The sequence below is a fragment of the Centroberyx gerrardi genome, chromosome 2 (assembly GCF_048128805.1).
Source record: "Centroberyx gerrardi isolate f3 chromosome 2, fCenGer3.hap1.cur.20231027, whole genome shotgun sequence".
NCBI classification, from domain to species: Eukaryota; Metazoa; Chordata; class Actinopteri; order Beryciformes; family Berycidae; genus Centroberyx; species Centroberyx gerrardi.
In genome coordinates, this window is record NC_135998.1 from 17,890,473 (window position 1) to 17,902,823 (window position 12,351).

General features: G+C 43.7%; 1 protein-coding gene across 1 annotated transcript in view; it reads left to right on the forward strand.

Moving 5' to 3' along the window:
- Window positions 1-9,884, forward strand: part of dnm1a (dynamin 1a) — a 54,749-nt gene extending 44,865 nt beyond the window's left edge. The window contains exons 16-22 of the mRNA XM_078285970.1: window positions 3,566-3,675; window positions 4,200-4,311; window positions 4,754-4,768; window positions 5,505-5,675; window positions 5,816-6,057; window positions 6,158-6,361; window positions 9,824-9,884. Coding sequence (XP_078142096.1) covers window positions 3,566-3,675; window positions 4,200-4,311; window positions 4,754-4,768; window positions 5,505-5,675; window positions 5,816-6,057; window positions 6,158-6,361; window positions 9,824-9,884 — 915 coding nt within the window. The remainder of the gene's footprint in view (window positions 1-3,565; window positions 3,676-4,199; window positions 4,312-4,753; window positions 4,769-5,504; window positions 5,676-5,815; window positions 6,058-6,157; window positions 6,362-9,823) is intronic.
- The last annotated feature ends 2,467 nt before the right edge of the window (window positions 9,885-12,351 follow it).

Consider the following 12,351-nt stretch of genomic DNA (forward strand, 5'->3'; position numbering starts at 1 on the left):
GCCTCGAGCCCAGCGAGAGTCTCATTCTTTTACCTCTTTCCCCAGTCCCGATCGTGTAAGACTTACGGAATTGCTCTGTTTTTTGGGTTTTTTTAACCCGAAAGCTTAAAGAAAGACAGAACTCAACAGGGGAACGGTAGAAGAATGGAGGGAAAGAAAGAAGGGAGGGAGGTGAGGAGGAGGGTTGTGAAAATTGCCATTGGCTGCCACCCAGGGCCCAGTCTTTGTGGTAATGAAGGGTTAGAAGCAGCGTTATTGCTCCCAGATGCCGTGCGGCTTCTCCGCAGCCCTTTGATGCATGGCCCAAGTCACCAGGACTTTTCTATCGGACTCCATAGACACACACACACACATGCACACACACACGCACACACACACCAAGACATGCAGCTCTTAAAACAACATGGTTGCCGTAAACAACGATCTTTTTGGTCTCACCCACCAAACTACTCCGATTTGTTTCAATGTGTTAATAGGATATGGTTTGTACAAAGACCTTGAGTGTGTGTGTTTGTGCGTACATATGTCTACATGCACATGTGTGTGTCAGGCCATATTTTGTCCATATTTTGAAATTGTGTGTGTGTGTGTGTGAGAGAGAGAGAGAGAGAGAGAGGAATCGTTATGAATCCAATAGTGAACTTCCTCTGGCTTTCATAATGAGCCTGCTATTACTCACTAGCAAAACAAAACCATGGAAAGTACTCACACTGTGGTCCAAACAGTACAGGTTAACTACCAAATACACTGCTTGGGATGGTGTGTGTGTGTGTGTGTGTGCGTGCCTGTGTGTGTGTGTGTCTTTTGGAAGCTGATTAACACAAATGGGCTTTCATTGAGGAAAGTTTAAATGTCTTGGCAACGCTGCGAAGAACTAAGGTCAAATGAAATGTGTGTCTGCACTCATGTATGACTATCTTGCATATGCACACGATTCTGTCTGTCATAAGCATATGTGTTTATGTGTTTATATCTGCGTGTGTGTGTGTGTGTGTGTGAGTGTGTGTGTGTGTCTCTTGACATGTGCTTGATGTCCTGAATCTGTGCGTTTGCCCGGTACTGCTGGCTAGCTAACTGACTGTGCTGCTTTTATGAGAGCATATGGGGAAGCATTCAGTTCCCCCTCTCCCCCAAACACACCTACACACACACACACACACACACACACACACACACACACACACCCTATCGCAAGTGCAAGATGGGGATGGACATTTCTCTCTATGAAGTGGAGGATCTGGGTATGAGAGCCAAAATATGCAGCAACTTTAACAAGGTGTTGCGATACGCCTATGCGCATGCATGCACACACACACACACACACACACACACACACACACACACACACACTCACTCACTCACTCACTCACTCAGAACTGGGACAGGTATCTCTTTTCTGATTAATTCTGTTTTTAGATGCTTTGCCAATATGTAACATGAATGGCAATTAAATTAAATTAAATTGAATTGAATTGAATTGAATTGAGAGGGGCAGGAGACAGGAAGGGGTCCGCCCTGACACAAAGCTCTGCAGTCTCCCTTTGCATGTCCACGTGTGTGTGTGTGTGTGTGTGTGTGGTAAATTGTGTCTGGATGATTCAGTACTTTTCAACAATTCTCCAACTTCGTCTCTGTCTCTCTGCTCCTCCTCACACTCCTACATCATTCCTAATCCCTCTTTCTTTCTCCCACACATCCATCTTCTCTGCTCCTAACTTTTATTTTTTTTTAACCATATCTTACTGTCTCACTCCATTTTGTGAGTTGAATTGTCTTGCTTTATTTCTCTCTCGTTGACTCTTACTTTCCCCCACATCATGTGCACACTCATACCCCCCTCCCCTCCTCCTCCTCCTCCGCCTCCTCCTCCTCCTCCTCCTTCTCCTCCTCCTCCTCCTCTCCCCCGCCGCCCCCCTTCCCTGACTTGATTTACTGGCCAGAGGATAGGAAAATGTATGAATCAGTTGAAGGTTGCTCACTCCCAGGGAGAGAGAGAGAGAGAGGGGAGAAAGGGAATGTGAAGAGAGAGCGAGAAAAAGACAGAGAGGGAGAAATACTGAGTGAATTAGAGAGCAAGCAAGAGAGAGAGAGAGAGAGAGAGAGAGAGAGAGAGAGAGAGAGAGAGAGACGATGGGGACTTCTTTGCCCTCATCGCCACTATAAATGATGATGTCAGCACTCAGCAGTCTGGGGCAACTTGTTTAGTCTTTTGTATAACGGACACCTGGGTACCGCCGAATGTGTGTGTGTGTGTGTGTGTGTGTGTGTGTGTGTGTGTGTGTGTGTTTTTTTTTACATGCATTTAGGGGATATGACCATTTGGCTGCACAGGTCGTAAATCCTTTGATGAAGGAGCTTGGTCACACACACCACCCCCCCTCTCTCTCTCACACACACACACACACACACACACACACACACACACACACACACTGGGTTGGGCAGGGCAGGCTAGCGGTTAGCTAGCCAGATGGTTTTAAGGTTAGTTAGAGACTAGGCTCAAAGGTGCTGTTTGTAACCAAAGGGGAGTGTGTCTATTTCTATTTCTGTGTGTGTGTGTCTATTTGTATATAGAAACTAAACCAATGCTATTTTTGATTTCTCATGTATAATGCTTGTAAAATGTTCATGTACACACTGTACATGCACATGTGCAAATGCATGCTGGGTGGAAAAATAGGAGTATGACCACAGGACGTGTGTGTGTGTGTGTGTGTGTGTGAGAGAGAGAGAGAGAGAGACAGAGAGCTGGCATGTGTATCGTAAAACCTAGCTGAGCTTTTCTCTCTGCAGTGGGTTCCCTGATTCATAAATAGCTGCATGTCTGGATGTCATATACTGTGTGCAGATTTACAAGTACAAGAGATTTCTACGTTGGAACGTGGTTCCTCTCTCTCTCTCTCTCTCCCTCTCTCTCCCTCTCGCTCTCTCTCTCTCTCTTTGTGTGTGTTTCTCATTTGTTGCTCTCCCCTCTCCTTTACTCTGCACAACTGTAATCAAAACCACAGACTCGAGAACTTTAGAACTTTCCCATCCGTCTCTCCATTCCTCTGCTTTTTCCTCTTTTTTTTTTTGTCTGCCATTAAATTTAATATGGGTGCTTTTACTCCCTCTGATTTTCCCTGTTTTCTCTCAGCTGCTTTTTTCTTTGTAATCTTAATACTTATCATCTACTGTTTCTCTCATTCTCTCTCTGATTGTTTCTGAAAGTTCACACTGTAAAATTAGAAGTAGTAGGGATTCCACAAAATTGATCAGCCCAATATCTTTGGTGTTTTCCACAGTTAGTTCATTGTTGTGGCCTTTTACACTTCAAAATAATTTGATCTAATATATTCAAAAAGTCAGTAAATGTCAGTATGGCTATCTATCTCCGACCATTGTGTCTGTTTGTCTCTCTTTCATTTAGTATCTCTCTTTATCTCACTCTCCTTTCTAACTGTGTCTATCTGCCTCGCTCTCCCATCTGGCCAGCCTCTCTCTCTCTCTCTTTCTCTCTCTCTCTCTCTCTCTCTCTCTCTCTCTCATATACGTGACCACTGTGCCTCTCTCTTGCCCCCTGCAGGAGAAGGAGAAGAAGTACATGTTGCAGGTGGATAACCTGAAGCTGAGGGATGTGGAGAAGGGCTTCATGTCCAGCAAGCATATCTTTGCCCTCTTCAACACCGAACAGAGGTTATACACACACACACACACACACACACACACACACACACACACACACACACACACACACACACACACACACAAATTTGCAATTGACTTTTCCCAATGAAAATACCATAATTCAAAACTATAAGTACAAGGAAAATGTTGCATACAAGTAGATTAAAGTATAGTACAAAAACGTTGAGTGGAAGCTTTAGTATAACATATATACATATATGTTATATATACATGTATATATAACATATGTAGATAAGGCTTTTAAAATACAGTAAAATCCATGTGCGCGTTCACTGTAGCTCACTTCAACATTGCACAATTCATTTCTATGTGAAATTACCATGTGAAAATGATTGGACACCAACAAGTGATCTGCACTTTTTAAAGTTGCAATGGAGTTTATGGCTTAAAGTATTTAGATGACAAAGTTTGGGTGGAAAGAGAATAATATATAAAAACATGAGGAAGCACATTAATTGTCTTGCTTTGCCGCAGTTGTGTTGTGTTGAGTGTTTTGTGTGGTGTGTGTGCAGGAATGTGTATAAGGATTACCGTCAGCTGGAGCTGGCATGTGAGAACCAGGAAGACATCGATGGGTGGAAAGCCTCCTTCCTCCGGGCCGGAGTTTATCCTGAACGGGTGACGGTAGGACACATGCAAACACACACACTGCATCATACTGTATGTGTTTGTCACATATATACAGTACATGGGAAATTCATATAGTATAATAGCATGATACTTTTCCCCCAAAACGCGGTTGGATTGATAAATTGATGCCAAGTATGGATATTTTAATTTAAGTTTCAAGGCTGTAACTGTAAGACCGCATAATGATGTTTAAAACATATGGTAACGCATTCTTACACATTCTTAACCTTTACTTTGTACACATTGTTTGCGGCATATGCAGTATAAAAAAAAAAAGATAAAAATAAATAATCTATCGTGTTTGTCCATCAGTTGTTCATACTATCATTGTGATGTCTACTTGGAGTCTATTTTTAATGTTTTTTTTATGTCTCTCTCTCATGATATCTATCCCCTCACAATGTCTTTTGTCTTCCATCGCTCTGGAACCTTTTAGGAGAAGGAAGGCAAGGTATGTCGTGCCTTCTCATCATCTTTGTCTATTAAGGGGCTGATTTAGGATGACTTAATCCTAATCTGAGTAGGATCGTACTTTGGTGTTGGTCATCAAACTAGACTCTGATTAGCTCTGATAATTTATACAGTCCTTTCCTTTTCATTACTGGCTGTCAGTAATCAGTCAAAAGTCTCTCAGCGTTACCAGCAGACCAGGAAGTTGAATGGTTCTCATTGTCAAGTTAGTGCTGTATAGTGTAAACAGTCTAAAAGCAGTTAGATTTTTAGCCAATAGAAATACTGCTACTACTATTACTAATAATAATCTTAATCATAATATATTTGTATAGCACTTTTTAAATAAAGTTTACAATCAAGTAAAAGCAAATACCATACATAGAAACGGATAAGAGAGGAGTTGTATTTTCTGTAGGGCCCGTGTTCCAAAGCAAACACACAGTTAATGTGTGTGTACATGTGTACAAGTACAGAAGTGAGGTGACTGTGTGTGTAGTATTTTCAGTTTTTCAGTATTTTCAGTTTCCATTTAGAATAAAAAGTGTGAGACGATTTTTTTTGCAGTGCCAGTCAATGTGCTGATGAAGCACTGAGACCAGAAGGCAATGAGTTTTCTTGCTGTACGAGTCCCCACTCTCTTTCTAGTTCATGGTGTCTCACTTTTATCTTTGACGATCCCCTTCTTTCTCTCTTTCCCCCTGGTGTTTCTCCTATCGCTCCTCATCTCTCCTCAGAGTGATGGTGGGGATGAGAACGGCTCAGATAACTTCATGCACAGCATGGACCCTCAACTGGAGCGGCAGGTAGAGACGATTCGCAACCTGGTTGACTCCTACATGGCCATCGTCAACAAGACCGTCCGCGATCTGATGCCCAAGACCATCATGCATCTCATGATTAACAATGTGAGTCGTCAGTGTGTCTTTAATAATAAATATTTCGGCTGGGATGAAAAATGGATCACAGGCCCATTTCAGTATTCAAATGTAACTTCTCTGTCTCTCTCTCTCTCTCTCTCTCTCTCTCTCTCCCTCTCTCTCTCCAGACTAAGGACTTCATCAACGCGGAGCTGCTGGCCCAGCTGTACTCGTGCGGAGACCAGAACACGCTGATGGAGGAGTCCCAGGAGCAGGCCCAGCACCGCGACGAGATGCTGCGGATGTACCACGCCCTGCGAGAGGCCCTCAGCATCATCGGTGACATCAGCACGACCACCATAAGCACTGCCATGCCGCCGCCTGTGGACGACTCCTGGCTGCAGGTGCAGCGGGGCGGCTCCGGTGGAAGGTGAGTTGCCGTGAGGATGGAGGGACGGACGGGCAGAGGAAAAGCATGTGAAAGTAGTGGCTCTGTAAATAAACTTGACTCGACATCCGCTGCCCTCCAGATCTCCAGCCACCAGTCCAACTCCAAACCGAAGGGCTCCGCCGGGCCCCCCCGCCCGCCCAGGCTCTCGCGGGCCGCCGCCTGGCCCTCCTCCAGCCGGGGGACCCCCAGTCCCGTCTCGCCCGGGGGCTTCCCCGGACCCCTACAGTGGGGCCCCACCCACTGTGCCCTCCCGGCCCAACCGCGCACCCCCCAGTGTGCCCAGGTAAGAGGAAACACGAGGGCGCTTTCAATTTCAAAACAATCCCTTGTGACACCAATGTACATTCAAATAGGTTTTACAACGACATTAGCAAAAACCAAATCAGGTTTTACCAGAGATAAACTCAAACATTATTATGAGCTATCCAAGCTGAAGTGTGAATGCTCTCTGTTGCTAAGGGGGATGTGAAGACACCCGGATGAGGGGATGAAAGAGGTAAATGAAAGATGAGAGCCTCCTTGTGATAGAGGATAGATAAATAGATGAGTAGATTGATAGAGACCCTTAAATAGATGGAAGAATGATATGCTATTATGATCAATGGATTTACTGATGGATGTCTTTTCAAGTCAAGCATTTGAGCAAAGTATCACTGCTCCCCAAGCTGTCACTTTGACTTGCTGGGATCAGTAAATAAATAACAGACTATAAGGCAATAAACCGTCAGACATCCACTTTCTGCCACCACTACTAACTTTCAACACACTTTCAAGCATCACTAACACAAGTCTTCCACACATCAATGCTACTTTTATTTTAATAGCACAGCTGACACTCCTCCACTATCCTCGTCCCTCAAACCTTCACACCACTGACCTCATCTTAATAGCTAAGCCCTTCGCAGTATAGATGACTAGAATGAGGGATAAGAGGCGTTTCTGTTCTATACCTCCTTTCTGTTCTCCATTTATCTGCCTTTGCACCAGTAATGTTTGCCTTGTGTTTGCCTGTGGTTGTGAGCTAGCTAACGTTTGTTATCTGGACTGATTCAGTGTCCAGTGTCATGGGTCAGGGTAGCAGCTTGCCTTTTTTACTGTAGGAGACACACACGTCGCTGGGCGAGGCTCTTACGCACAAACGCACCCTCCAAAAATGTTAACATCACACCTAAGATATGAATTGGATATTGTCATATTTTTGCCCTCCAAAACAATGTCCTGTATTCTGATTGGTCCAGAGTGAGAGCTGAGCACTTGTGACGTTGGTCGCTTCCTGCACTGTAACCTGTCTGTTTGTTTGCACTCTTTTCCTCCTCCTCCTCTTCATCCCTCTCTTCCTCACCACACCTCTATCCTACATATGACTATGGTTCCTCTTACAGAATCACTATCACTGACCAATGAGGACTAACGTTTCTGGTACGTTTGGTACTACTCACCATCGTCATCACCACCCTCCTTCTTTCTCTTCCTCTTAGGAGGCATCCATCCACCGCATGTCTATTCCTCCCTCTCACTTTCTTTTCTCTTCTCAGAGCACTGCCTTAATAGAGCACTGCATGGGCAAACACACACCCGCTTCAGACGGTGTATGTGTGTTTGCGTCACTGTGTGAGCTGATTTTGATCAAGGCCTTTTGGAGTAGCTGTAAGCTTATGTCTGTTTATTGCAGGGGGTATCAGAAGGTCAGAATGGGAGATTACGTTGCGAAAGAGAAATTTAAAGAGCAGGATTACCCAGTTAACACACAAACAAACACACACACACACACACACACATACTACAGCACCCGCAGCGTGGACAGACCGCAGACTGCAAGTCAGACCCAAATTTCAAAGTCCAAAGCTCAAACGTTATTGTGGGTTTTGTGTCGGTGTTGTATGTATATGCCATGACATCCCACCCATCCCTAACTTCGTCTCTGAGTGTCTGGTGTTGTCCGTCATAATTATGATACATGTCTACACGACCAGTCAGTACAGAGTTTAGCCGGCCTCAACAATAGCCTGCTTTTATGGTTTTATGCTTTTGAAGGCATTTCTCCTCAAATGCTAGTTTTTTACCATACCATACCATATAATTACACTGACACGCATAGCAACACCATATGATTCCTTATAGGAGTTACACTGACACAGCTTCATAAATAAAGTAATAATCTGCATGGTACTGTAATTAGAGCAACATGGCAGTTGGAAATGAATTGGCACCGCCCTCATTTGGCCTCGACTGCACACCAACCACATTACTTGCATTGTGGTCATGTTAAATGAGCCGAAGATATTTCTCTGTGATGCTGGTTGTGTTTCGTACTGGGTTTCCTCCATGTGTTGTCTCATGATATAAGTGGTTTGTCTGTGAGTGTACGTATATTTTCCTGTGTGCGTGCACATGTGCATGCATTTACACACGTCTACACATGGGTATCCCTAAATAACAATGTGTAAGTATAAACAGCGGCGCGTCCTTGCCTAAGAATGCAACACCCTTCAACACACTGATCCTAACCTATCCCCATCCTCTCTTTGTATCTGTGTGTGTTTGTGTCTGTCCACGGCAGTCGGAGACCCCCACCTTCTCCAACCCACTAGACCTCTGAGCCCCTCCCTCCCTCCCAAGTCCCATCCGTCCGCCCCGACTCTCCGGATGAGAGGCCATGGACAACAGCGCCACCTACCTACCGTTCTCTGCCCCACCGGGCCTGAGCTGGCTCCCTTCTCCTGCTCCTACTACTGCTCCCCTACTACAAGCCACGTCTCTCCCTCCCTCTCTCTCTCTCTCCCTCTCTCTCTCTCTCTCTCTCGCCCCCTCCCACCCCTACACCCCTACTTCACACACAGATGCAAAATACGCAAACACTCACACACACATGCATGATTAATGTACACACATACTGTACCCTCCGAATATAAATTACTTGAACTATATAGAGAATATGAAATGATTGATAAGAAATACGACTGTGTGAGTGTACGAACACACACACATACACACACACACACACACACACACACATACAAGCAAACACATGCAAAATGTACTGTATGTGCTTACTGTTAAACTTAAGCCGGTATGCATTTGCATATTTAGCATGAATAAAAGGGTCATGGGATACTTTGCTGAGGTATTATATTTCACCTTACATTTCAAATGGGTATTCCTGGCTGCTGATTTACTTATTTTATCTCTCATCAACATTTGTTTTGTGATATTTTTCTTTGATAACATCTGCTGTTGGTTGATTTCCCTTCTATCTTGAGTTCAGCCTCTTAAGGGAGGTGATGCGTTACCGAGCCAAGCTGGATTGGACAATATGAGATAACTGCATCTTTTAAACACTCGGTGTTCCTTTTGATTATTCATTACTGTATTAGGACCTTGATCAATAACGGCGGTCCCCAAAATCGCAGGCGAGGACACACATTTACACACATTCGTTCTTGTCCAGCATAGAGGGACAACAGCCTTTGCACTTAAAAACTGAACATCCAAAGAGAAAAAAACAAGTGCTGCACACAGCTCAATATTTACGTTTAGTCACAATATGTTGTGGTATTTACTGAACAGTTCTTAACCAGCTATTCCAAGCTATGTGTAGATATGATTAATTCATGCAATGTATCAAACTGGTGTCTCCTCTCCTTTATGATTTTGGGGTTTCTCTCTTTCATCTTTCACTTGTTCATATCCCGCATAAGGCCTTGCTTTATTTCCTCTCTTATTTCTCCTTTTTTCCACGGAACAGCCGACCAAACAAGGGTGGGCCCTCTCGCCCTGAGAGCCCGCTGCCGCCATTCGACTCTTAGAAGACACCCACCCCCGCCCCCCACCCCTTTTTCCATAACAGTCTTCCTTACAATCTCCTTTCTTCTAAAAATCGTCCTTGTTTTCCACCTCTGCCCACACCAGCCCATAAACTATGAAACAGACTGACCCTCCATCACTCACTCACTCAACTCACCAACGCTCCAGGAGGGAGGAGAGCGTGAACGAAATGTGGGGGGAAAGGATCGAATGAGAAGACACCTACAAACTCTCCTCTCTCCCAAGTATCTGGATGGACGGGGGGCCTCCCTTCATCCTCCTTTTCCTCCTCTTTCTCCCCTTGCAGTAGGATGGGAGGAGCGATCCTCTTGTGGAGCCTTCTGGGTCTTTGCCAGAAGGCCTCGCCGCCACTCTTGAATTGAACTGTGTGTTGTAATTACTTGTCTTGTCTAATTGTATATGAATGGACCGCAAAATCGCTCAACTAACTGCAAACGTCTTTGCAGCCACTCCCCAAATTGAAAACAATAGACATGCTGTTGTCTGTGCTTCCACAGGACCTATGCAATACTGGTGCAATGGGGTTACAAAGAAAAGGGTTTCCCAAGCTAATTTGTGACTAAAAGAGCTGCTCCGGTGGCAACTTTTCTCCGTCACCTCCTCTCCTCTTCAACCTTTCCACAACCTACTTCCTCATTAATGAAACTGCATTACCTTAGCGAGGCGGGATTTAAATAGAAAGTGCAATATGTTCTACTTGGACGACTGAATGACAGCCGTCCATCAGTCACACAAGATTCAAAATAAATGCTTAGCTTGAGAGGAGGAGACTCTGAGGCTAGATAGCTTCCTTTATTCAGAGGGTTGAAATAAGGTTCCTTAAGAAAGACGCTGAGACTTTAATCCTCACGGTTTTACAGGGAAGTTACTTTAGTTAGAAAATATTTGGACTGGTCAGGAATTCTTAGGTAACTAGCTTAACTTAGATGGGATAACACACGTCAAGACTTACGGTGACAGGAACTCTTTCAGATTTTACACTGGTTTATGATCTGTCATCTCTTCCTTTTCTGTTTTTTTTTCTTTTCTTTCCTCTCTCAGTGGTCACGGGGGTGAGTGAGAACACCAACAAACCCAAACAATGATAGTCTATGCATAAAATCTACCTGAACGCTGACACGCTCCGCCCATTTCACTCTCATGCTGCTGTCTGAGAGGCTGTGAGTCGACTCAACCCCTCCCCCATCTCCTCCTTCCCCGTTTTTCTGCCACTGAGCTCTGTTGTCAGTGTGGTTTGTGGAATTATGACCCATGTTGGTGACGGTAACATTACCCCAAAATTAACCAATCCACCAGCCATAAAAACACCCCCATATCTCTCTCTGTACCTCGATTTATGTCATTCTACCCATTTGGAAACCCCCTGAAACCCAACCTGCAACACTTCAACGGCCCTTTTGAATCTTAGTAATCCACGACTGCAACACAAACACAACAAAGCATATTCTAATTATTATTTAAGAGTAAATAGTTTATTCTGGACATATCTTAATGTGTTATTATGTATATGTGTGGTGCATCTTATGGGACTTATACTTCCACTGTCTAGAGAATTTAGTCTACAATGTATGAACTTACTGAATATTAAATTATTATGGATAAATGATGAGTATGTGTATAAGGAAACAATATTTTAAAAAATGACAACAAAAAAAAGAATAAAGTGATGTATGTGGGAGTTGACAGGCTGTTTGATACTTAAGCATGTAGGGGAGAGGCGGGTTTTATTTATTTTTTTGTTTTGTTTTGTCCCTCCGACTGTGTGTAGCGGAGAGATGAGGAGAGGGACAGTGTGAATGTGTGTACTTTACCCTGCAGGACCGCTGTGCTTTGTCAACACATTAAAAATGTCAGTGTACTGAGCTGGGGTTTCTCTTCTCTCTTATTCATGGCGGTAAATATTGTGTCAGAACAAACGCTCCATGCAGCACCGATATGCAAAAACACACCAGTTTATTGGTTGAGCTGTCGGTACCAGACCTTCATCAGAACAGGTGAAACATGAAATGACACCATCCATATAGACTCCAAAGAGGTGTGAATAAATGTAGATAAGAATTGAGATGCATGGAGCTTTTGTTCTGACATTTTGAGATTTTTTTCCTATTTTTTGGTGTGCAATTCCCCCTTTTTTTCTTATGGGTAAATATTAACATGGAAGTTACTCAGGGTCTGTTCAGAGGGGGGGAAACATTTCAGATCAACTTTAAACAGAAATGTTGTTTGTTACAAATTTGGTCTGCTAGTTTCCTTTGTTGAAATTATCAAAAAGCTATTCACAAGTGCGGAAATGAGTATTAAAAGGATAAATGATGCATGTGATTAGCGTTTATGCAATAATGTGCATAACTATACAAAAATACTAGAGTTTTGTCTGCAAATTTTTTATAAAAACATATGCAATGACAATGTTGGTACATATATTAGAAACAGCAGGCCTATAGAAAG